Source organism: Centruroides vittatus, unplaced genomic scaffold (genome assembly GCF_030686945.1).
Source record: "Centruroides vittatus isolate TY-2023 unplaced genomic scaffold, ASM3068694v2 contig_911, whole genome shotgun sequence".
Lineage (NCBI taxonomy): Eukaryota > Metazoa > Arthropoda > Arachnida > Scorpiones > Buthidae > Centruroides > Centruroides vittatus.
The window spans coordinates 154,521-181,494 of record NW_027122600.1 but is presented as its reverse complement, the minus strand read 5'-3'; the positions used below and the strand labels follow the sequence as shown (position 1 = coordinate 181,494).

The following is a 26,974-nucleotide window of genomic DNA, read 5'->3' as shown; positions in this document are numbered from 1 at the left end:
TGTAATATCACCAGTTGTGCAGTATTCTCTATGTGAGGAACCGGGGATAGATAAATGTAGTCTCTACCAATTAATTGGCTACAGATCTGGAAGATCTGTCCACAGAGTCTATTACAGAGACATGTAGGTTTTTAAGATAAATTTTGGCACAAGAGGTTCGTATGATACCCCTGTATGTTGTTTTTCCTGACACCAGCCCTAAATAGAGCATTAGGCATGCTAATGAGTGAATTAATTCTGAATTCAGAATATACAATTCTGAGAGGGTGGGACTGTATCAAGAGGTGGGACTGAGGTGACAAGACTTTGACGTGGAGCTGAGTTCAGAAACGAGACCATTATTAAGTAACAAACAAAGACTTAATAAAAACAAATCAATAAAATACAAATATATATCGAGAGAATATTAAACCCGAACTTATTTGTGAGAGAGAGAATTACAAATTTCAAACACATACTACCTCGACTGTTGGTCGGTGCATAGTCTTCTTCTGTAGCTTGGGAGTGCAGGAGGATGATGAATTAGCAGAAATCAAGCTTCTTATTTCTTGGTGCACAAAGTTAAAGATTATGACAAGGGATTCTTATGGCAGACAGCTGTTTTCTGTGGCAAATCTGTTATTTCTCTGGACTGCACGTGGAAGGTGAGAAAATTGGCCCTTTTATTGGACTCAGACCAATAGTGTAAAAGGATCCACAGTTACAATGGGATGCGCAATGACATGCAGAGGGGTAAATAAACAAATGAGTGTCGGAATTGTAGATAAGGTCTTGTGGGAAAGGAAGTTGATTTCCCTTTTCTTGAAAAAACGACGAATGTAACTTCCTTTTTTTGTAAACAATATTTAAGAAATAATGTAATTTCTCATACTAGTTAATTTAATGTAAATCCGATTCTCACATCTACATTCAGTCACCATATATATGTACCAGTAGTTTTTTGATTCTTAGAGAAAGAAAAAAAAAACACTGCATATCGCATATATATATATATATATATATATATACATACACATACAGTATATATATATATAAGCACTACAAAACATCTAGAATGATATACAGGTATACCTCATCTTACGTTAGTAATTGGTTCCAGGAGAGGCAACAAGTCGAAAAATGACATAAGTTGAATTTGCTTGTGTAGTTATGATGTAAGTCGTAGTTTCGACTTACGTCATAACTAAAAGCCAATAATGGAGGAAACGCCAATAATGAGCACTTAAAGACCACTAAATAAGACGACAACACAGAAACACAGATGTTTTCTTGTTTTGTTCTCTAGGATTTATGATGATTATATTAACATTTACTGTAAATGTACATATTTTAATATGATTTTATGTGCTTTAACTTTTCTAGTGATATTACGACTTCAATGTTTGTGGCGGACGGATTTAAAGTCGAATAAACTGACTTAAACTTGATTTTTATTTTTCCATATACTTTTTTGACAAACGACATATAATCGGGAACGACGTAACTCGAGATATACCTGTATATGTATCTTTATATTATAGTTGTACTGTCCTAGAAGATGTTTTCCATATAGAACATAGAACAACATTGATTCCATTTTTAAGAAAATAAGAGAAAAAAATTGTTTATAAAAAATTTCTATGTATTTCATACCTTTGCTCAAGATATCAAAAAATTCATATACACACACACAGACATATATATATATATATATATATATATATATATAATCAGCATCAATTATGATATAAATTATTTTTACGGAATGAATATTCATATTCTATATAAGATGATAAGCATATACAGTTATTTTTGGTTTATAATAATGGTCATTTCATCTAAAATTCTCAAAAATTACTTGTAAAAATTAGTTTTCCCTCCACTTTATCAAAAATAAAATTTTCTAGATATTTGCTGAATCACAAAGAAAAATTAGTAGGCTATTGCTTGTCGGTAAAGTCAACGAAACAATATTTCTTTAATTTATTAAGTACTGGTACTAGGATGGCGTAGGTATCCACAGAAAACATTGCAGGGGGCAAAGCTTGGAGACATAATTACATCAACAAATTTTTATTTAATTATTTAATCTTTTGGGTTTTTTAAGACAAGAAATTTTAATACAAAGTGTCCCATGGTCAAGGTGTAAGGTTACATATCTCAATCACTTTTATGATTATAATAATTTTTTATTTTATATATATATAAAATAAAAAATGATTATAATCTTTGTTTTCTTTACAAATGATTATATAACAGAAATGATATAACAGAAATGATTATATTTCTTACAATTATATATATATATATATATATATATATATATATATATATAAATTGTAAGAAATTTTCTGTTATATAAATATTTTCTTTCAATTCAATATCATAGAAAAGATTCAGATAAAAAAATAATGAATTTTATACTTGATCCCAGGAAGGTGTAAGTGCCCCATTTGCCCCCTCTTTAGACGAATTTTTAAGTTAAAGCATTCATCCAACCTAACATAGACTTTTATTTCAATGTAAACAGAATATTGAATTCGATCTATTAATTATAACATTATTTTTTATCTACTCATTGATGTAAATTCATATTTAGATATTTTATGATTTATAATTATTCTCATATTTACTTTGTTTAAAGTTTTGCTAAATTAATGAAATTTTGATTATTTTTAGAAAAGTGCAGTTTAAATAGATTATAGGCTAAAATAAATCCACCACCATGACAATGCAATAAAATTGCTGGAGATAATGGTGCAACTTTCGTATGGCATCCAGCAGTACTTGAATTTTGTCCTTCACGATGAACATAAGATAAAAGGCGACAACGAATGGCAGCAGTTGGCAAATGCGACGTAGGAACTGGTATTTCTATTAATTCATTTCCATCCATTAAAGGTACATTTATGGCTTCTGCAGGTACATATATTTCTTCTCTAACTGTAGGCGTTGGACAAAGTAAATTCGGAACATTTTCGTGAGATTCTGGTGTTTGCGCAATAAATCCACCACCATGACAATGCAATAAAATTGCTGGAGATAATCCATCCATTAAATGTACTTTATGGATGGATAATTTACATAATTATCCATACATTTACATAATTCCATCCATTAAATGTACCTTTAATGGATGGAAATGAATTAATAGAAATACCAGTTCCTACGTCGCATTTGCCAACTGCTGCCATTCGTTGTCGCCTTTTATCCTATAGGCTAAAAATTAAATTATTTTACAATATTCAAATGGAGAATTTTAATACAAGGAAGGGTAGATCTTTTATAAAATTGTTTTAGAAAGCAAATCTATCAATTTATGTGGATTATTATATTCAAATTAATCATCATTTATCAATTTATAAAGTAAATATAAAATTAAAACATTTTTATTTCATAGAATAGATGAAAATATTAACGATATTATTTTTTATTATAATCAGAAATGGGTGATCTATGTTATCTTTGCTTTTGTATTATAATTAATTCGTTTTGTCAAAGTATGAATGCATTTCATTAAAAAAATATTTATGAATTTTATGAAAAAAATTTCCTACATTCAAAAAAGTACTTCTAGAAAGCTGTCTTTCTTCATACTATTAATACAGTATTATAGAAATTTGCTGTCATTGCTCCATACTTGCTACTTGTAAATTAATTCTTATTAACTTTATTTTCAGCAAAAATTAAGCTTGTAAGAAAACAAATTTAGTTTTCTCCTTTTTTTTTTTTTTTTTGAAATACATAATTAAAATGGAAAAACAGGAGTAATTTCATTCTGGCTTCAATACAATTTGTCTATACATGATGCAGTAAAATTCGTGTTTTTTTTATTTTAAAAAAATTATTAGAACTTGATTGATGATTTTATAAATTACCTAAATTTACAAATTATATAGAATAGCAAACTTGAAATAAAACAGCATTAAATTGGTGAAGAAACTAGTACTTTTGTTATCAAAATCTTCACTAATTTAGTTTTTTGGATAAAAAGTCATTAAATAGCCATCTGATACATCCAGAAATTCTATTCAACCTTTATGAAACTCAATATTTATTTATCTTAGTAGAAAACTGTTTTTGTTATACTATTAAAAGTTCTTATAATTTCATACAAAAAAATTTCTTAGATTTTGTAATAAAAAAATATAATCCTGTCTCGTAAGGAGGATACTGCTTTTTATGCATGAATAGTTTAGAAATTTTGTAATTATATTTACTTTATCTTTATTTCCTAAATGTTAAAATTCATATTTTCTCAACTTTTAAGTATCAATTATTATTATTATTATTATTATTATTATTAATTTTTGCTGTATAATTGTTTTAAAATCAGTATTGTCAAATTATGAAGTAAAATTTAATCTTTGAAAATATTTAAAATTACAAAGATATTTACAATTTAAAATAATATTAAATTATATTCTCATTGTAAATTTTTTTAGTAGAAAATTTGATTCTTCTTTTTCTACGTAGTAAAATTTAGACAAAACCGCAATATTCATCATAGCTAGAAAAGTCTAGGGAAATTTTGCTAATGAGAAAGTCGTAACAGTCACTTAAACATCTTGTATTGTAAGCAAGCAGTGGAAAACTTGTCCCACCGCTTGCTTACAATACATGATTATAAATATATATATCATCTTGTCATGATAACATCAGTCTATAACTTTCGATTTGAATTGTTCTCAACAAAGAACTCCTAAATGTTGTCATTCTACAATATATTTTTATTGCATTTGCTATTGTTACTTGAACTTATTCGATCCAATCATCCATCACAGTGTCCTCTATGGAGTTGCAAACGTACAGGAAAATCAGTCACTGGTTGTGGCAGTATTATGATTGACTCAACTGCTCCTTTATCCTATGTTTTTGCATTATTAAATTTCATGCAAATAAATTTGGGTAAAGATTTTGTTCCCTAATTTGAAATCTAAAAAAAAAAAAAAAAAAATAAATCATGTTATTTACATTTGAAACAGACTTTTCTGAAATTTGTCTGTTAATCACATTCATCATTTCTAGTCATTTACATTTGTAATCTGAAATTATTTATATATTTTTACATTACATATTCTGCAGGAGAATTTTGATTCGTTTTGTATGCATACAGTAAAAAAATTGTAATATTGATCTTTGTACCTGAAAAATTTTCTTATTCTTGAAAATTGTTAAACATATATATATATTGAGATGCATTATACTGGCAATCGAGTTTCACAAAAGAAAATTTTTTACGTAACTCTACTTACTGTAAAATATTTAATGTACTGTTGTTATTTCTAAATTATAATTAAGGAAAAGTTAAGATTAAAATATTTATTTTATATAAGAACTTAAAATATACAAAACTTATTCAAAGAATAAAAGAGTTTTTGTTTTTTGGTCGTTGCAAATTAAACAAATGAAGAAACTTATCAATTTTTTGGTAGGTTTTTTCTAATCGTGCACGTAAAAAAAAATAATTTGATTTGAATTGACACAATTATCAATATCATAAATAAAAATGAAAAACGTGGAAGTTATTAAACAAAATCAATATATTCTAATTATATATATTGACTGCAATTCTCTCCCTTATGGATCAATTTATTTCAAAAAGTTATTTTAGTGATTAATAGAATGCACTTTCATTTTTTTCTTTTTCCTTTTTGTATTTTAATGATTAAATTTTTTGATGTAATAAAATCATTAAATAAACATAAATAAATAGCCATTTAATTCCCTTCCATTTTATTAAAAATAGAAACAATTTTTCCTCCAAATTTATAATTATTAAATATTTATTTTTAGATTAAACTATAAAAAAAAAAAAAAATTGTATTTTCCAATCCCATAAATAATCCATTAATTTCATCCATCTTTAAGCCAATTTCGAGCACAGAATTCCTAATTTTAAATCAATTCGGATAGAAATTATATCACCAGCAAATAACGAAGAACAGAGAGAGAAATAAGAAGAAAAAAAATCTGGAATGATTCCATTTTAAAAATTAATATCCGTGAATTTTTCTAAAGGCGACGGCGACGTCTCAAATACTTTAATAGTTACAATATAATATTTATCGTATTTAATTAGAAACGCATTTATTTCTCGAAGGTAAACGAAAGGTTAAAAGGGCAGCCAAACTTATTTACTCAGCACTGGAGTGATGCAGTGAAGCTATATTGGAAGGAGTGACATTATTGATTTAATGCTCGCTCGGCCGTAATGAAATTTATCTGTTATACGTATGCAAGAATCTTTTTCGTCGTCACCAAATATGACAATGTGACGTTTAAAAGGTCACAATTTCTGTCAGAATGTTTCGGTATACGTATTTTTTGAAATTACAAAAGGAAACTCGGAAGGATATTGGTGTTGGAAGCTTGCCAATGGCGGTCACTGACTTCACCGTCTTGTACTTCCACCCTAGAAATATTGATTACGTCTGCGTCAGAGGAAATATCTCGGATAAACAATTCTCTAACGTTGCTGGACATAATACTATTTTTTTTATTTTTTTAAAGCTTATTATACAATAAAAATCTTTATAAATATGTAATCGTCGTGTTTAAAAATGGTGGCCATATCAAACAAAAAAAATTTTTTTTTTACGTAAAATAAAATAACTTGGAAAACAATTCCGTACGAATTATATTATTTCGGCAAGAAGAAAAAGATGGGGGAGGAAATGTATTAAACTCCGATTTTATGCTTTCGATAAATCTTCCGGTTATTGCGTACGTTTACTCCGTTTTATCGATTCGTCCCGCTATCTGTACGTGGAATTTATTTTTGACGAATTATATATTTTTCGCGGTTAACTCGGCTAACGACTGTATTAATTATTAACAATGCAAATTTAATAATAAAAAACCATTTGTTATAAATTTGTATCTCTAGTAACACCTATACGTTGTATCTTTCGTCATTGATTTTTGTGACGTAAAATATTCATTTCGGATTAAAATCGATTACAGAAGAAAATATATAGTAAATTAGCTTCCATCATTATTATTTTTTTATATATATTATTTAGATTTTAAACGCGTCTATAATAATAAAACGTGGGCAAGCTACCTCTATAAGACATTTTTTTTAAAAGTATTGTTAAAAGGTCTTCATATGCAAGCATTACATAAACATGTGTTTTCTTTATACAGAATGTCATTGAATAACCTTAAATCTTCACCTCCCCTTTATTATCTAACTTGTTTTTAATGTAGAACAAAAGTTTATGGGGGAAAAAAAAGACACAACCAGACACACTACTAAAGCTATTATGACGAAACTGGTTTGGACAGGTAACCTTGACCGCCAAAGCAGAATTTGTAGGGGAAAAAGAAAGTTGTTTGGACTTGATTTTTATTTTTTACTCGGGTGATTGTGTCATCGGCCCTACTGGAATACTTTGCTAAAGAGTAAATCTGGTCTGTCTGCATTCCTCGACAGGTAGATGAAAGCGATTGCAGACATCCTGAAAGATATCGGTGTTAAAGAACTTTTGTTTGGTCTTGAAAAAGTATAATGGAAATAAATTTGGAGTGTTTTCGTTCTGGGAAATTTTATGCCGCGGCGCGACGAAATCAGTCGACACAGACAGGTGAAATATGGAAACTTTAGATAACTTTATTTCTGGTGAATCGCTGTTCACAAAGTCAAAATATTAGCAAACATGAAAAAATTAACATTTTTAAATCCACTAATTAAGTACCCAAAGGTATGGTTTATTTGAAATCCAAAATACATTTGTTCATTAATATTTAAAACTTGAATAATAAAATATATGGGAATAATTTCAGATTGGAATTCCTTTTTTTCTTTTTTTAAATAGTTTTATAAACCATTTGTATGTAGAATTGAAAACACTCAAGTTTTTTTCTTTTATGGTAATCTATTGCAGCTCCGTATCCTCCAAGAAAATGACTTGGTTTACAAGAATACACAACTGGTCATAATTATTAAAATTATTAAGCTAAAGAATGAGTTATTGTTCACATAAATATTCTCCTAATAAGGCAACATTATATTAGCATTCTTTATAAATAGTAGCAATACTGATATTGTAAAATGTGTGAGCATTTCTGAAATAAATTTGATTTTTTTTTACAGCATTTGATGTCAGATCTAGCACAAAACATCGCTAAGTCCATCATAATATCAATTCATACTTAAAAATGACAAGAAATTGCATATATGGAGATTGGTATCTTTCCACTCTCCAATTATTGCATAAGAAAGATCTTTTATGGAAATCACAGCAAATAATGATATAGAACAGATAAAGAAATATGGCAAAACCAATGTGCATAGGTTTGTAGAAACAAAAGAAACAAAAAAATGGAAGACTACAATAAAATAACATTTGACAACAAACACTTGTTGTTGCCTCCACATTTTTTTTTTTTACATGAAAAATAATGTTAACTCTGTTTTATAATAAACATTGAAAAATCTAGCATAAAATAACATTTGTTCCTACATATACAAACAACATAAATATATTAAAAATAACCATTACTAAACAATATTAAAATAATACTAAAATCTATAATAGTTTACATTTTCAAGCATATAAGCCCCCATACAAATCACAACAGTGAATATATGTAGGAACTGACTAAAACACGAATAAAATATTTTTAAAAAGCAACTTTTCTTTAAGATTTAAAACAGCAACCAAGCTATGTGCATTTTGGTAATCACTACATTTGTCAAAAATTTGTTTAGTAAGAAGTATATATATATAATTTTTTTACTTATAAATTTTACATCAAAGAATAAAATCATCTGTACTTTTTTTTAATACTTTTAGATATTTTTTATAATAATGTTGAAAAGTCTTTAAAGACTATTTCTAAGTCAAGCCATATTGTGGTATGTTCTCTAATAGGAAAAAGTCTAAACTGGTCATGTGATAATGAATCAAAGAAGTGATATAATCACAGACTAATTAATAACTATATAAAAAAAGGTGCCTTATGCACAAATTTTAAGAATAGATTCTGATAGCCTGAGATGCTAACTGACGACATACTGGACATTCTGAGCCTGGCTTTTCACAGATACGATTGGCACATTCGAGACAAAACATATTGTGACCACAAGGAACGAGTGCTGCCACTACTTCACTTTCGTAGCATACGACACAGTCTCTCTTTATTTTTCTTCCTTCGGTAGGACTGCTTGCGTTGCTATCAGAACTACCACTAGAATTTGTAGGAAAACTATTGATAAGAATTTCATTTGTGCCCACGGATGTTCCATTTGAAAGTGATGGAAAAGAAGATATGCTGCCATTCATTGCATCGGTGTGAATGCGAGAAGCGTCTTCACAACTCTGAATTGTAGATGGATCACTGCAATGATTCAAGTTACTAAATGTTGTGCTAGTGCTTGTAGAAGCTGCTGTGCTGAATAATGTGTCTGGAGAAGTATCAAATTCTGACCAAGCTGTACTAGAAGATATGGTAACAACAGAGTCATAATTATGAGATTCGTCGGTATCATAAAAACCAAAATTATTTGTAAAACCATTTGCAAATACCGAATGGGAATATACATCTGTTAACTTCACAGATTCATTGGAAGATGGAGATGTAAAAGAATATAAGTCTGGGGAATGTTCCGAAAGAATATTATTGCTGTCATAAGTAAAACCGGAATTTAATTCTGATACAGAATTAATAAATCCATTTGCCGCATTCATATTTACCGTGAACGAGTAATCGACGTCGTTAACACAAACATCCTTCAAGTCTTGCGAATCCAGCATTCCACCTGTACGCATGGCAATGTGAGCTTCAATTTCTTTTCTTGCATTTTCAACATTATCGGGCATCCCTGTAACTTCAAACACAGGTTCTTTGTCTCTGCTTGGAGTTACAATGTATGTATTGGTCTGTTGCTGAATCCTTTTGATTGTAGCACCCTTTGGACCCACTACTAAGCCAACCACACGATAAGGAACTCTTACTTGGATCGTTTCTTGACCCGGAAGATTAGAATTGGGTCCAGGAACAAGCGAACCGTTCATATTATTCTTACGTTGCGCTCGAATCTGACTAAAATGCTCGGCGGCCGAAAGAATCTCTTTCTTAGCGGCCGCCACGTCTTCCTTCCTTCCCGTGACGACAAACACAGGTTCTTCACCTCGTACGGGAGTTTTTATGTAAGTATTTGTCTTGGCACGTAAAGCTTTTATTTTGCAACCTGAAATATTAAATATTTTAGTCATTATAATTATAAACTTTATTACTAGTGCATTATATAAATTTAAGCAATAAATATAAAATGTGTATCTTAAAAAAAAATTCAAAGCAAAAGTAGAATTACATAAAACATTAAATCACACAAAATATTTCTCAAATTCCATAAAAAATTAGCTCATTATTTAACCATTTAAGTGAAAATTAAATAGTTTAAATATAATTTCAAAATCTTAAAATTATATTTAGACTCACTAATATAAATACCACCCAAAAACAGCAATTATCAATTCAAACACTAACACATCTCATTGATTCTAAGAACTGCTAAAATATATATATTTTACAATCAATACAAACAATTTAGAAATAACAACAATAGTTTATTCGATCAATTTCATAAAATTATAACGAAGATTAAAACGAATTTACATTTAAACGTATTGTTAATTAAATAATCAATTTTACGAAAAAGATTAAATACGTTAACAGTTAACTGCTTCCATCATTAATTATCAATTTCCCTTACAATACATACAAAGTAGTGTAATGTTATTGTAGGAAGTTGTCATTCATGTGTAAAACTTTTCCCGCGCTTTTTTTTGTTTCGTTTTAATAATAATAATAATAATATAAAGCTTCTAATCGACCGTTACAACGGCCAGTTTATATATTTGGTCAATAACCGTTTACGTTTAAATTAAATAACGGTCGAAGACGTACGCTACCAAAAAAAAAAGAAAGAAAAAAAAAACGGATCGAACAGAAAACTCCATTTTGCTTTTAATAACCTAAACGAAACACTAGAATTACAATAGGAAACAGAAATGGTCAAGGTAAAGATTAATCAGATCATTTTAGAAGCAGCGGAGAGAGGAAAAGTGAAATGACAATCATGGCTCCGGACATGTGGGTCCGGCGAACAAAGGAAACGGGTCGAGGAACAAAGGATGATGTGTTTTTACCTTGTCTTCCTACGATCTCGGCCACATGTTCCGAACTTGGTACAGGTACACATTCCGTCGTGTTCTGACTCTTCTTGTTGCGAACTTCGACGTCGAAGCCATTACCTATTGCGGATATGTCATTATCCGCCGTTAAACCGAGCAGAGACAGTTCTAACGCCAACTGTAAGGCTCTCTGTTCTTCTAGACCTCCCCCGTGATGATCCATATCGGTAAACAGACTAGCAGGCATCACAGGACGTAATTATAAAATGAAATTAAAAAACTTTTTAAATGTATAAAAATAAAGACGAATAAAATTTTTTTTCTTTTCTTCTTTTCCTTTATAACACCAAACTAATCTACAAACGGGATCCGCAGCCGTGCCGCAAACCAGCACAGCTTCCGCGCCGCACTGCTCCAAAATTATCATCCCTCGGCCCGGGATATACTTGTGTCGTCACAGTGACGACGGATCCTCCGCTCATTGGTCATTTTAACACCGGCTTCGCTTCTATTGGTTATCGGCTCTGATTAGCCGGCGGATGGATTTTAATTGGTTCTTGTTTTTTTTCCTTTGGGTGGAGTTGGCGTTTGCGGAAAAATTGAAATTGATTTGTTAGCGTCCGACTCGAAACGTGGTCGCTTTTTTATCTTATTTTATTTATTTCTTACCGCTCTTTCTTTAATTATAAATTAAATAAGTCGGGCATGATTTTTATCTCGGCTCCGTCTCGTTAGGGACGAAAGTTTTTTTTATTAATTGAACAATTTACCATTTTTTAAAAAATATTAATTAGGTGATTTGCTGCTAATAATGTTTTTTTAAAAGTTGGCCATTAAAGGGAAGAATATTTTTAAGTTTTTGTGAGAGAAAATGGATGTTCTGTGTTTACACGTGTTTAGACGCTGAACAGATTTGTTTTAAAACATTAAAATCTTTATTGTACTTTTAAATCGTTAAGATTGCATTTTTAGATAATTTTAATTATAAAACTCATTCGGTAAAGAACAAAATTGTCAGATCGCTGTATAAAATCTAAACAATATGCTGATAAAGTCTTTGTTTTACTTCGGAAAGTTTTCGTTTTAAATGAGTAAATAGTAAAATTCATTTCCAAATTTTGTTTATTGTACTAAACCTTTACTTGTATGAAATTTTTATAATTATTTCTTATCTTGAAAATTTTATTAAATATTTTCAATTGGCACATCTAATATTCTGCCGAAACTTCAAAAGTATGTATTTACTAGATACAAAGAAAGTTAAGCGTCCAAAATAATAATTTATTACTATTTTAATGATATTGTAACTTGCAATTTGTGATCTTAGATGAATTGTGACACAAACAATTGTTAAATCTCATTCCTAACGACATAATAATTCACAGTTATCTTTTTAAAAAATAAATATTGGATTAAGCCCAAATCAGTATTTACTTTAATAGAATAAAGTTTTGAAAATACTCTTGTTATAAATTTTATAGGCTAATGAATTATTTATGTATTAATATTGGATTTTATAAAATGTTTTGCAAAAAAAAAAAAAACGAATTTATTAACGTTTTCTGATTATTGCTGATGGATGTGTTTCATTATGTAAATACAGTATGGCTGTGGCCAGACTCTGCCATTTATTTTTGAAAAAATTCACACACAAAGCCAAACATTGCCTATTAGATGGAGCTATATTACTGCTGCTATTATTAATTAAATACTGAGTAATTTGGCCCAAAACTTTAGGCCAAATTATTCTGCATTTATTTTTTTGTTAGTAAAAATAACAATTTATAGCGGTAGGGAATACAAAGGGCCATAAGTTTTCTCCAGGCACAGGGAAAACTCCCCACTCCCTCAACCCTACAGACTATATTTTAACTGTATAATCATATTTGATTTGATAAGTTGAATTGTGATTATTTACAAAACTTATTATTTGATATTATAAAGTCCATTATGTTGCTGATTTTTCAAATTGGCATTTATGTGAATGTAAAACAAATACACTTAATACAAAAAGATTTTATTTATGAAATTAATAAATCATCTTACATTAATACAATTTCAGAAACTTAAAATACTTCATCAACTTAAATGTTGATTTTAAAAGAATTGCACAAATATTTACATAACACAATTAAACAATTATTATTATATTATATTTAAAAACTTTGCCTGTAATCTACTTATTTTTAAGTCGGGCAGTGATTCATTTCTGTTACATTATTGTTGTTATTAGATTAAGTTATATCATTATTGTGTGAATGGAAGTGTATTTCTTAAAATGGATAAAAAGACCATCAGAAATGCCTGCAAGTTAAATAAAACATTGTTTAAAATATAATAAACGTTTTTGATGCTGAAGATTAAAATCCAATTTTCTCTTTCTATCTCAAATTTTGTAAATTTTGAATGAAATGACATGTTTACTTGACAATGTGTATTTTTCACATTTATATTGATTGATCAATATTGTATAAGAATTTTTTAAAAAACTAATGTATCAAAATACATTATTTTATGGCTGAAATGAGAAAATTGTAGCATAGAATAAATCACTTCGATTTTTTTTTTAATATAGAAATCAATAATATTCCTATAGACATTACTACAGTTAAAGTGGTCATAGAGATAGACCAAACAATAGTTTATTCTTTCATCTATATACCTGAGCTTTTCTAAAAAAAATTTATGATCAATGATGAATGGTAAAATATATTGATTTATTTTGTGATAAGAGATATAAGGATCATGATCGAAATAAAAACAGCAAGAACAGGAATCAATCTTTAGATTGCTAATAGAATCCATAAGTTTGTCATATGTACATTTTAAATTAATACTTTATTTCTTTCCTTGTTTATTATTATTAAATATTACATCAAGTTGTCTTCAGAAATTTTTCTTTATATAAAACCATAAATTTTTCATTTACTTTCTTATAAATTTTATTAATATTTAACAGGTGACCTTATCTAACAGATTAAAGCAGAGTCTGGTTTAAATAGTAGTTCTTCAGAACTCGTACATTCTGAACATTAAATTTCGGCTCAAATGACTAATATTACATTAATAATGACTTTCAAATGCTGAAAATCTTCATAAATAAATCTTACAGTATTTTAAATCTGATGGCTTTTATAATAAAATATCCCTCAAGTTTGTTAATTAAAGTTAATACATTCTGTATTAACTAATTTCAAAATAATATTTTATTATTATTATTATAGAAAAAGTTTATTCATCTATTTTCTCTTGTATTATGCATTTAATATATCACTGTTTTATACAAACTGTAATATCAGACTAGTAGTAGTTATTGCACGCATTCTACTTATCAAAAATAAATTTTAAAAATAAGTTTACACAACTAAAAGAACTACAATAATTCATCAATTGTTTGTTTGTTTAGTTAAGTTATGGCAATGCAACACTTGGGCAATCTGCCTAGGGAGAATGCCTTCTGGGAGATCTTTTTAAGCATAATTGGCCCCTATTCAGGCATTACTGACTTGGAGAAAACCTGGAAAAAGTCCATGTGGCCAGCCCGTCCTGGCAAGGTGCGAACCCACGACCGAACTCCTAGTGTTCAGAGAACAGAACTGCTTGGCCACTGGTGGACCCAATAATTCATCATAAAATAAAGTTATTTTTTTATTTTATACTCTGATAATGCATTTTAAGACTGAAGAACTTACATGATGTAAGTTAATTATCAATATAGCAGCATAAAAAAAAAATTTCTATATAATTTAGGTCTCTTTGTTTAAAAAATACATAAATTCTCAAAAGTTTCTATGGTAATTTCATTTTTGAATCTTTTAATTTTTACTTTTGAGTTATATTTTAATTTTGCAATGCCTTCATTCATAATCATTTTGGAGTATTATTTATTTTTAATCAGCATTTTGTTTTGAAAATGCAAAGATTAGAAAGATATTTGCATAAACAAATGTGATTTTATGTTGTAAAAGTTGAATGTTTTAAGTCTTAATAAAATAATAAACAACTTTTCTATAACTAATTTAATCTAATAGTAAGCAATAGATCTTTAACAGTGAATAAGGTTGGAGAAATGATATTATTTCTGGCTTGGTTAATGAGACATCCTCGGGCATATCGCATCCACACCTAAGGATGGCTCATTAACTAGATTGAAAACATTAGCATTTATTCAACCTTATCCACTGTTAAATGTGTATTGCTTACTTCATTAGTGAACATAAAGTATTACAATTTAAAAGTGAGTACAGTTAGTACCATATTTCCTTGCCTATAAGAGTATGCTGTTGTATTTGGATGTAAGAGCAAATTCTTAAAGCTGGAGCAAAATTAGCAGTATAGTCCACAAAGTACTTATTTTAAAAAACCTTTTGTAGTATCAGAAGCCTTTTTACTTTCCAGTTATATATAACAAAGGAAAAAATGATCCCCAAGATTTTTACATTTTTTGACTTGGGACCTTGAAATGAGAAATGAACAAAACTTTGAGTTTTTTTCTGTAGATATGGATGTTAGTGTTTTCCCACCCATTTTGAAGCTTAACTCCTGTGTTTTCATTGAAAATTTCTGAAATTTTGCAGGGAGGTTTGTGTATTAGGGAATTGGTGCTATTAAATGTTTTGATGGTTAAAGGTCAAGAGATTGGAGGAAGAGGGTGTCATGTGTCACATCTCAAATGGGGTTGTACTTAAAAATTTTATTAGTTATTAACATTTACAATTTTTTCTATAAAACTCATCTCTACCCTCAAAATTAAGCTTTTGCCATTTTATAATAATTAATAATATACAAAGTTTTTAAATATAACAGATGGTGCCCCCCACAATTTTAAATTCATTTGCTGCAAAAGTTATGCAACTCATTGCTGGATTTTTTTTTTATTTTGTCTTTTTATTTTTAATAACTGTTACCAAAGAGATGTTAATGAAGAGTTACTTTATCAATACATTTACATTTAATTTACATTGAAACAGCAGTGCAATGCTCTTACAAAACAACAACAAGCTGGCACATACAAAATCTGGCTTTCATAAGCAAAGCAGGATGTGTATGCTCTTATCTGTGCAAAAATATGATATGAATAGATCAAATGAAACAAAATTTGATATATAAATAATTTACTGTATTTCACATTTAACCTTTAGGTATCAAGACAACATTATCCAAAACTTGTTGACATTCTATATATCAAAGAAATTTTAATTCAGTTCCTAGCATGTAGTTCCTACAGAAATAAGTTATATAACTTCATAAGCTAACATAACTATAGAATACTGGATGATATTGTTAACATTCAAATCTGCACATCTAAAAATTATTGATTCTATTCTCCAAAGAATAATGTGATCCAGTTTTGTAACTTCATTCTTTGACAAATATTTCTTTTTTGAAATGAATATGATTTTAGGATGGACTTCTAATAAAATGCTATTCTGTAGCATGGAGCACTATTCATTCATATGCTATTACAATAGATTTTTATAAGATGACCAGTTGTTATACTAATATCACAGTAATTTATTCACTTAATTCATATCATGTGTTTCTAATTATGATGTTATCTGAAGTCTTTGTTTTTTTGTTGATATTTTTTCTAACTTAAGACTGTGAGCTTCAATCAGTATGCAAACACTAGGTGTTTGCAGACTAACATATTAAAGGTATCAGTTTGGTAGATTCCATTTATTATAATCATGGATATTGTTATCTCATATCAGTCATCTAATGTGATCAGAATTCACAAGTTCCAAAATATATGTTAGAATACTGTAATATTGAATATATTGTAATCAGAATATAAATTATAATCAGCAGGGCTTGCAGACTATAAAAAAAGGCATCATATATTATGAATAAGCTTCAAACTCTGATTCAACTTCAAATCGGTAGCACTCTCACAAGATGGCTCAAGATTGCAATCAGGGCTAACTTGGCCTTGAAAACAAGGAATATTCATTGTTTTCAAAGCCAAGTTTTGTCAACATATGACAAAGTTGCTTGGGAAAATTGACAAATATTGTTCATTAGTTCCTTTTGTATTTGCAGAATAGAGTAGAAGTCATGAATTTCCTGTTGTTTGTTGATAATGGAATTTCGAACCACATTGGAAATTACAAAAACCCCACACGGGTGAAAAGGGGCATGTTCCCAAATGTACGGGCATCCCTGGTTATAATTATCATTATCTTCAGATATTTTTTAAGCTATTTCTTTGCTATAAAGCCTTAACATGTGGCTGATAAATTGCAATTGTTATCAGTCTTAATAAGGGTTAAAACATTAACATTAACTGCTATTTGTTCACAATGTATTAGTTTAAATTTTTGGCATTTGTTACTTCAATTATACAATGGATTATGAATTGTAATGAATCTTCCAAATTATACATTTTTTTTTGTTTTGATGTATCCTTTCATTATTGGAGTAAATAAAATTAGAGTTTCTGCTAATTATAGTCTTCTTTACTTACCCTACTTAATCCTAATCGATTATTAAAATCAATGTACGTGAGTCTCAAATTGATTACTATAAGCATATTCTACTGCATCTTCTCTAATACTCGATAACACTATTGCACATACCCACCCAAAAAATTATGTAATACATGTTCTAAATCGACCCCTTAGCTGTACCAAAGAGTAATGCACAGCACAGCCTACTGAATGTTAATTATTTCACTAAATTCACATAACATACAAAGCAGGTGACAAACAATATGGTTCACTATGTAACAGTTTTTCTTCTTTCACGTTCATTTTTTGGCAAATTAAGCAATGAAAATTTGCTTTCTGAACAGCAATAGCTACATTCTGCAGCTCTCTATGTGAAAGTAATTGTGAAAATAGACATGAAAACAAATTTAAAACTGGTATTACTGCTGTTCTGAAAGCAGGTTATTCATACATAAATGAAAATTATAGCCAAATTTGAGAAGTCATCACAAAGCAAAAAACTAACAGTTATTTGTTAAATATGTAAGGATTAAGCAACACCTGTCAATTTAAAGACTCTAGCATTGCATAACACTTTTGTCAATACCCTCATCCCCTTGTAATGCATCATAACAATTACCTGCATAACCATATCTGCATTACATAACTTATGGCCAGTCCCTTTCATAATTTACAAAAATTTGATTACTTAAAAATGATACTTTTCCCGAACTTTTTAAATGGAAAACAATATATAAATTTATTTTTTATAAAGTATAAAGAAAATTTAACATAATATAAAACAACTTCCAGTTTTTGACTACTGTTAAACATTGTTTTAAAATTAAATGCAGATAATGAAAAATACAAAACTAAAGATAATTTTTAAAAAAATGAGGATGGTTCCTAATTTTATTTTAATCTGAAATCTATCTTAAATTTAAATTTATTATATTACACATTCAGAAAACAATTCTCTCTTTTTTTTATTTCAGTCAGAATAAAGTATAGAATCAATTTCTCTTGATACAACATAAGTTAAAAGTGTACAAATACCAAAATAAGCTTTTTAAATAATTAAATTTTTCAATTTTACATAAATAAATTAATAACTATTGTTAACAAAACTTTATATTAATAAGATAATATTTTATTTAAAAAATGTTAATATTGTATAATGCAATGATAGTTATATATTATAGCTATACCGCACACAGAGGATTTCCAATTGGATTTAATTGAGATCTTATGATAATATTAAATATATTTGAAAGATACAATTTGTACTATAAACAGAATATAAAAGGGATGTTTATTCTTCTTATCTTGTTAAAAAAGAATTTCCAGTAGTTCTGCTGAAATTATTTTTTATGTAAAAGAATTCTTTAGATAAATTAGAAAAGATTGCTAGATGCATTAGTTCTGTAGACATCTCAGAAATTCTATAACAATTGTTTTATTATCTAAATATATAAAATTACTTATCCTGATTGACGGACTGATTGATTCATCATCACCCAGAGAAAGCCACTGAACCTAAAGAGGTGAAATTTGGTACACAGGGTATGTCATGGAAACACACACTAAGAAGGGATTTTTCGAAATTCCCCCGCGGGGGAGAGGGAGAGCATTAAGGCTTAACCGGAAGAACGGCTTCTACTGTACTATTTTAGATGCGATTTTTTGTTTTAAACTATGTTTAGTCTTCATTGAGTACTTAGGTGTATTAAATTGATAACATTTCAGATGTTATAAATATTTTTATATAGTTTGATTTTTTAATCAAATGTTCAAACTGTTTTAAATTCGAATTTTGTTATTGCATATTGGTTCAATTATAGAATGATTGTAAACGTTCCAGAAAATTGATCAAATTAAAAACAGTTTCTTTGATTTTCAGCAATTCTCATCATTCTCAGCGGTAGGTGTTATATAACAATTACTATTGTTGTTGAACTACTGAATATAAATGGTGTTTACTTGCAAAATCTGCATGGGCAAAGTTGTGGGTAACCGCTAGTATAATAATATCAAACGCCGCTAATATACCAGTATTTAGATCAAACTGGTGCAGTTTATCTCACATGTTAGGTGAGCAATTATTACAAGAAGAATATTTATGTCAGCAATTATTAGACTATGGGTCATTATTACAGAAAATATGGTATTTAGAATGAAGTTATCTGGTCAATTTGTAATTATTATTAAAACTATATTAGACCAAATTAAAAATATCAAACCCTAACTTATTTTAAAAATCATTTATTGTATTTTATACAATATTTCTTTAAAATATTTAATATTATAGCATTGAAAGTACCTCATGCTTCTTTCTATTTTCAGTTATTAGCAAAACAATAAATTGATCATAAATGTGAATTATAATACAGTGTTCATTTTTTATGATTGTATAAAACTTAATAATTATTTCCTAAAATAAAATAAGAAATTAATTCATAGTTTGTATGATTTGTAAAAAAAAAGAATATTTTAATGATAAATTATTTTTTGATATATAACATACATTCTAAAAGTAATTTAAATAATACACAGTGCATTTTTTTCAGTTTCAAAATATATTTTCTGACAATTATCATAAAGATTTTCTTAAATTACATTCATTTCTTCAAATGTTCTCAGTTTGAAAAACAGTAAAAATATAAAGAAATGCTGCTGTTGCAATCTCATAACAATGTGAATCTTTTTCCTTTGCACCAGGCAACTTCTGACTGACTGGGGACCAGTTGGAATCTAATGGTGCCGTTAAAGAAGTATCTGCACTTATAGTCTAATAAAGACATCCAAAAGTCGAGCATTAAAAAACGCTATGTTGAAAAACAATGAATTTGGGCCTATATATGTTTCATATCTACGCATTGTAAATTGTTTACATTCAAAATAAATAAATAAATAAAAAGGAAACTTACTTTTTTTTACTTTCCTTCATATGTTCCTTTGTTACACTATATTTTCTATTAATATTTCTATAGTAACAGATAATGTAAATGCAGAACAAAACCAAAATCCAGCAACGAGTTGCATAACTTTCCTGGCTATTACAAGATCTTATTTAGAAAATAGCTTTTATAATTTTAATTACAATATAAATTAATAAAATTGCATGTGGCACAATCTGTTATGAGATTTTCTTATAAAATTTTTAAAATATTTTTAATTACTATAAAGCAGCAAAAAAGATTAATTTTGAGGGTAGGGATGAGTTTTATAAAAAAGTATAAATGTTAATAACAAGTGAAATCATCATTAAGTCTGACCCTATGGAGTTACACACACCCCCTTTATCTCCCTACACCTTCCACCTTTAACCATCAAAATTTAATGGCATCAATGCCCCTTGTATACAAGTCACCATGCCAAATTTGCTGGGTTTTTTGACTTTTTTGGATTTAGGAGATCTCTCAGAGATTTGCAAAGAACTTGAAAGGTTGAATTTGACATGATTCTCGTCCTTTCCCTTGTTATGTATACATAACAGCCAGGAAAGTAAAATACAATATTAATACATTTTAAGTTTTAGTTAACACAAGCTAACTAAAACTAAAAATAAATTAAATTGTAGATCATTTTGAATAATTTACACTTCTATTCAGAGTCATACAAATCTGAAATTATGTATGATTTTATTTAATACATGTTAAATAGAATATTTTTTTACTCAATATAAATGGATTGAATAAAGTAATATCAACGAGAATAAAATTTTTTCTAATACAAATTTTTAATATTTCTAATATTAAAAATTTAAGTCGTGCTTTTGTTTGTTTATATTAAATTTTCAAATGCTAATTATTATAAATAATATTTAATCTTACAATTTTGTTTTAGAAAGTCAATAATATTTTCTTATTTTTTGAAATAATTGAATAAATTTTTGCATTATATATCTGCATACATAATTATAAATACACCAATTTATTCAGAAGTTTTACCATAGGGGATAATTTTCCCTTTACTATAAAGATTAATATATCAGATTTTAAAAGAAAGTCCAATAAACTTTATTAAGTGTACTGCTGTAAAGCCAGTGTAGCATTTCAAATGTTTACATAATTTTAACAAAAATATAAACATGTATTTGCAATTTTAGTCATCTTGAATTAAGTTTTAATATAATAGAACTTATTATATCATCTATTCTTTCTAAACTAATTTTAAAAAAAAGATTGAAGATTTTCTTAGTGGGTCATTCCATGCCAATAGTACAAATCTCCAGCATTAATAAAACTCAAGCCTCGTCCAATTTTGTTCAAAATGCACAGTAAGATAACTTATGGTCTCGAACTATGATCTACAAAATATTAAATCTGAATGTTTTGTGATTTCTGAGATAGAAACCTTGACGTAGAGGTCACTCCACTCTTCTCCACATACACATCACACAAATAATCAACTTTGTTGTCCTATTGTGCATCATTGAACTAAGCATACATTTTTAAATTTGGTGACCTAAGACAACATTTTGTTGTGAATTCAGTGTGTTAGTCACATCAAGCCTAGCATAAAACTTTTCCATAAATTAGGAATGAAAATTGATTTTGTATACCTGGATTCATACTTCAGCAACCCTATAACTCCTTAAGCAAGCATGCCAATCTTATGTTGGTTTGACTGTTAATTATTCGCATGGGTGTCATCACTCACATAAAACAAGAAATCTTGATCTTACCAATTTGCAGAGATATGCTTAAGAACCATAAAAATGCTCTATGGCTGATTTGTACCAATCTTGAAGGGTTAATATCTCCAATTGGGTTGTTTTGGATTTTTTATTTTTGGGACCATTAGAAAGTGCCCTTTATCAGAATCCATGTTTCTAATCTTTGGTCCATCCTAAGGAGAGAAAAATGGCTTCAAAAAGTGGATATTTAGTACAGCAAATTGTGTTTTCTTGACAGTTAGAAGTATAGAACATTATTATTCCTTACATTGATCAATGATGTCTTTGTGACTACTAATTCAGTGAACTGGTAATTTCATCATCAAGGGGCCACAGCTCTTCAAGCTCTTCTGTTGACTTGTCTTTGAAAACTGTCTGAATGCCTACTTATTAGTCTGCTCTTCATTTAAACAATCATTAGCAAATTACAATATATTCTTATCTTAGTAATGCACTAATGTTATGTGATACTCACTTTCCGACTTAATTTTGATTCCAATAAATTGTGCATAGCCTTTCACTCATTAGATCTAATAAACAAAAATTGCCCGTAACCTTAAAAGTGGTCAATTTTTGTAAAGCATAGACGTGTAACCATAAAAACAAAGAAAAGCAAGCAGCTCAAATATTTAATTCATATAGCAAGAAAAAATAGATAATTGAAATTCTTAATTAGTTCTACAGCAGAAGGTTGTCAGTATTAATCTGCATCTCATCTGAGACTGGTCAAGCATGGAGGTTTGTACAGCTGGCATAGAATGACCATACATTATTTAATATAATCATATTATAATCTATCTTCTTTTTTTTTTTAATACAAGTGAAATAATAAAAAAAATAACAACAACACAATCATTACATTGTAAAATAGTTTTTATTCTATCTTTGGTGCCAATGTGATGAGTCTTAAATGTGTATCCTCCACCACAATAGTTAAGCAACATTGTTTTCTGGGAAATACTATAGTAAATGATAGATAATCAGAACATTTAGCAAGTTATCTATGAAAACATTGATCATGGATGAAATTTAAATCTGTAGCATTTTATTTCCACATATACTATTTTAAACTATATTATACTATGATATGTATTTTATACATTATAGTTTATCTACATAAAGACTACGAGAAGCACCATATTTTTAATGTATTCGTCATTTTTTTCATGTGACTTGCATTGAAGTTTGTGTATAAAATGCACTACTTAATATAATCATATTTATAATCTTTTTTTTCCATACAAGTGAAGACAGGCTATTATAAAATGTTTAAAATATGTACAGATGATCTATCCATAACATGTTTTTTCTCACTATTGCTCTGAAAATATGATTTGTGAAAATTACAAATCCATATCTTGGATGACCAATTATAATTATCAATGCATTTAAAAAAAACCAAGATCCTAGATTATTACATCTCTTAAATTATATCTGATGTATTTATATCTCCATTTTTCTTTACACATTGGATTACTGAATGGTAATCACAAAAAACAATTTCAGTGAGATTATTGTTGACGTCAAAGTCAGGAAAGTGCAATCATTCTAAAAATTATATGGCTAAATAATCAAAAATCACAAAATTTTACTATTTTTTTTAATAATCAAATAGAAAAACTGTTTTGTTACTACATGAAATTTTGTTTCCATATTCAGGGAAAATTTGAAATTTTTAAAATTTTCTCTCAGAGATAAAATTAAACTAATGAACTGGAAAAAATAATTGCATTCAAAAGTTTTCACGATAATTATTAAATAAATTAGTACTTGAAAATTTACAAATTGTTCAATTTAACATTGACTGTTTTAATATAAATATTTGCCATATTCTACTGTACTAAACATTTTTATATGTAAAAGTAATTTCTAAAACTTAAAGTTTCTTATTTTATAAATATTTACATTTATTAAATTAAAATTTTTTACAGTAATATTTTGTTTAACAAATTTACCCATATCAAAGATCTCTTTAAGAGTTCCCTTAGTTTGCCTTAATACTGCAAATCTGAAAATAACAATAAACTTTTTGCTTAGATAATATAATAATTTTTAAAAATCATACATTTACAAATAATCTCTATTAACTTTTTACATATAATTTCTCGTGATGACTAAGTTAAAACAGAATGATGGCATATACAAAATACACACAATGGAACCTGCTATTAATTATGATAATTATAACTGATAAATATCACGAGTGTCAACAACTGCCTTTTGTGGCTTACAACGTAGAAAGACACATTAAAAAAGCCTATTTACTGAAGAAAATGTAAACTACAACTGAAACTCTGATTACAATAAGTGTATTTTAATTTACATTTTGGGACATGCTAATTTTGATAACATTAGATGATGATAATATCTGTGAATGCAATAAGTAAGTGATTCTCAAACTTTTTGAGGAGATGATACCTCTGTTTTTAAAAAAATCTTGTTCCTCTACACTTTTCTTAAAAATATACTAAACTATAATTCTCTTAGTTTTATTAGAATAAAATGCACTCTAAGACTTTCTTACAGTTCTTCCTACAGTAAAACCTGGAATTGTATGATACTGGACTATTTTTTCCACTTTTGAATGGATTTTAGCATTCTTTTTAAATCTTTAAACTATACCAAATAAATGTCACACAGTTATGTCCATTTTTTATAGTAAAATCACCTTAATGTATATAAAAAATTTTGTTATTAGGTTTAATTTTAAATGGTCCTAACTAAAGATGGGATATCTGAATTCAAGAGTTGAGATGCTCGTATGGATCTGAGAGGTATTCGATTACCTAGCACAAGTTCTTTGATGCAACAAAAACTTTTTGAAGAACTTGTGCTAGGTAATCGAATGCCTCTCAGATCCACACGAGCTTCCATCACAACAAAAGACAATTTGAGTACAAAAACTAGTCTAATTCGCTGCCTTTGAAAATTCTAATATTTTAATTATAATCACTAACTTTAATATTTGTAAGAAAAATACTAATACTGTCTGTTGGCATTATTATTTTTTATTTGAAATATTATTACAAGTACTTTCAAAAATTACAGACTGTCTTCTTCAGGTATAATGAAATCTTAATAGAACCTTACAATTTAAAAAATACATTGATGTGTTCCAAACAGTAAATTTAAAATGCATTCTAATCTCTGCACACAAAGCTAGAACTAATTTAAAATCGTAGGCATAAAAAACCTTTCACACTCTATTTCTAGCAGACAAATTAATGAGCACAAACATTTTCGGCCGTTTTAAAAGGCCTTCTTCAGGTGCACTGAGGACGGTTGGAAAGTCGGATAGCCAATGTTTACGTGACGTCATTGTTTATGAGGGGTTTCCTCTTACAAGTGACGTCTTAGCAGAGAAGGTTTAAACGAAATTGACCTTGGAAAATATTATAAGATTAGCCAAAATGCGTGAACTATTGCCGAAGATATGCGAATCGTGAAAGGCGGAAAAAAGGAAATAGAAAGAAAAAGGAAAAAGAAACCTGATAAATTTAGAAACTGCACGAGAGAACGAAAACGGACAAGGAGAGGGTGGACCGGCCTATTTAATTAAGGGGGCTATCGAGGAGTGACCGCCAGGCAGGGGAAAGCGAATCTGCATCCCTGCTGTTAATGCAGTTTCCTTTGAGGGATTCAGTAAATATCTCTATCGCTTCGATTGTTCTAAGTTTGCTAGAGTCAAGAATAGGAACGGTAATCCTAGCATCTTCCCATTCGGCCGTTATACTGGGTTCACTTGCGTACTGGGCTAGGGTGGAATTAAATTTTTTGTTGCGCGCGTCGTACCTATGCTCAGCTATCCTTTTGGTAAGCGATCTGTTGGTTGAGCCTATGTAGGTTAATTTATTGCTTGGCTTAACTCTATTGTCCACCAGCGGAACAGAGTAGACCCCTGGAATCCTGGCTTCGCTGCATTTATCCTTGTTATTTGTTAGAAGCTTATAAATCGAAGGGCTGCGCTTGTACGTAAGACCAACTTTGGCTTTTTTGGATAAGATTTTATACGCTTGGCTCAACCTAGGGTCGAAATCAACAACAACTTGCTTACTTTGCAGATTACGATGACTGGAACTGACGGCTTTGTTAACACCGCAATCATGTATTCTCTGGGCCAGCACATCTATAAATTTACCGTTGTAACCGTGGGCTACGGCGATGCGTTTGATGTGCTGGATTTCACGAAACGCGTCATTAGTGTTAGAGCAATGGGTATAGGCCCTACGGATCAGGGCCCGGTAGGCGGAAATTTTATAGGTAAAGGGGTCGTTCGAGGCTGAGGGGATGAAGAAAGGTAGAAGATTAGACTTATGGAATACACTAGTGGTTATACAACCGCGGTCTAGGAAAATACTGAGGTCAAGGAAATGGGCCAACCTATCATCCTGCTGATCAAGCTTTAACTTAAGCCCAAACGGATTGTTATTAACAGTCTGCAGCAGCTTACCAACGTCCGGTTCGGATCTCCAGATAATAAGAATATCATCAACATACCGCATGTAGAGTACAATGTCTGCATTGAAGGTTTGTAGGACTTCGCTATCTAATTTTCTAACCACTAACTCACAGAGGTCTCCAGACAGGGGGCTACCCATTGGGACCCCTCTTCTTTGAAGGTAGATTCGCTGGTTGAAGGTGAAAAAGGAGTTGTAGCATACTAGGTGGGCCAGCTCCAAAATCTGCTTGTGGTGCTTAGGTCTGGGCGGAACGGCTTGGAAGAGGAAGTCTCTAAGGGCACAGAA

At 29.0% G+C, this 26,974-nt stretch overlaps 2 protein-coding genes across 4 annotated transcripts in view; both read right to left on the bottom strand.

Annotated features, from left to right (window-relative positions):
- Nucleotides 1-8,957: 8,957 nt before the first annotated feature.
- On the bottom strand, nt 8,958-11,346 carry LOC136984260 (RNA-binding protein MEX3B-like). The gene is made up of 2 exons (XM_067281175.1): nt 11,139-11,346; nt 8,958-10,177 (listed from the first exon to the last, which is right to left on the bottom strand). Exons 1-2 carry the CDS (start codon nt 11,344-11,346, stop codon nt 8,958-8,960), a joined length of 1,428 nt encoding a protein of 475 aa, XP_067137276.1.
- Cog1 (conserved oligomeric Golgi complex subunit 1) overlaps nt 10,050-26,974 on the bottom strand; it is a 48,941-nt gene continuing 32,016 nt past the window's right edge. Inside the window, exons 28-29 of one of the 3 annotated variants that reach the window (XM_067281169.1) lie at nt 24,185-24,237; nt 10,050-10,177 (exon numbers count right to left, since the gene is read on the bottom strand). In XM_067281169.1, the coding sequence (XP_067137270.1) occupies nt 24,214-24,237 (24 nt within the window). In that variant the 3' untranslated portion in view covers nt 10,050-10,177; nt 24,185-24,213. Of the gene's footprint in view, nt 10,178-21,514; nt 22,403-24,184; nt 24,238-26,974 lie in introns of those variants that run through there. The other 2 variants (XM_067281168.1, XM_067281170.1) reach the window with 2 other exon arrangements.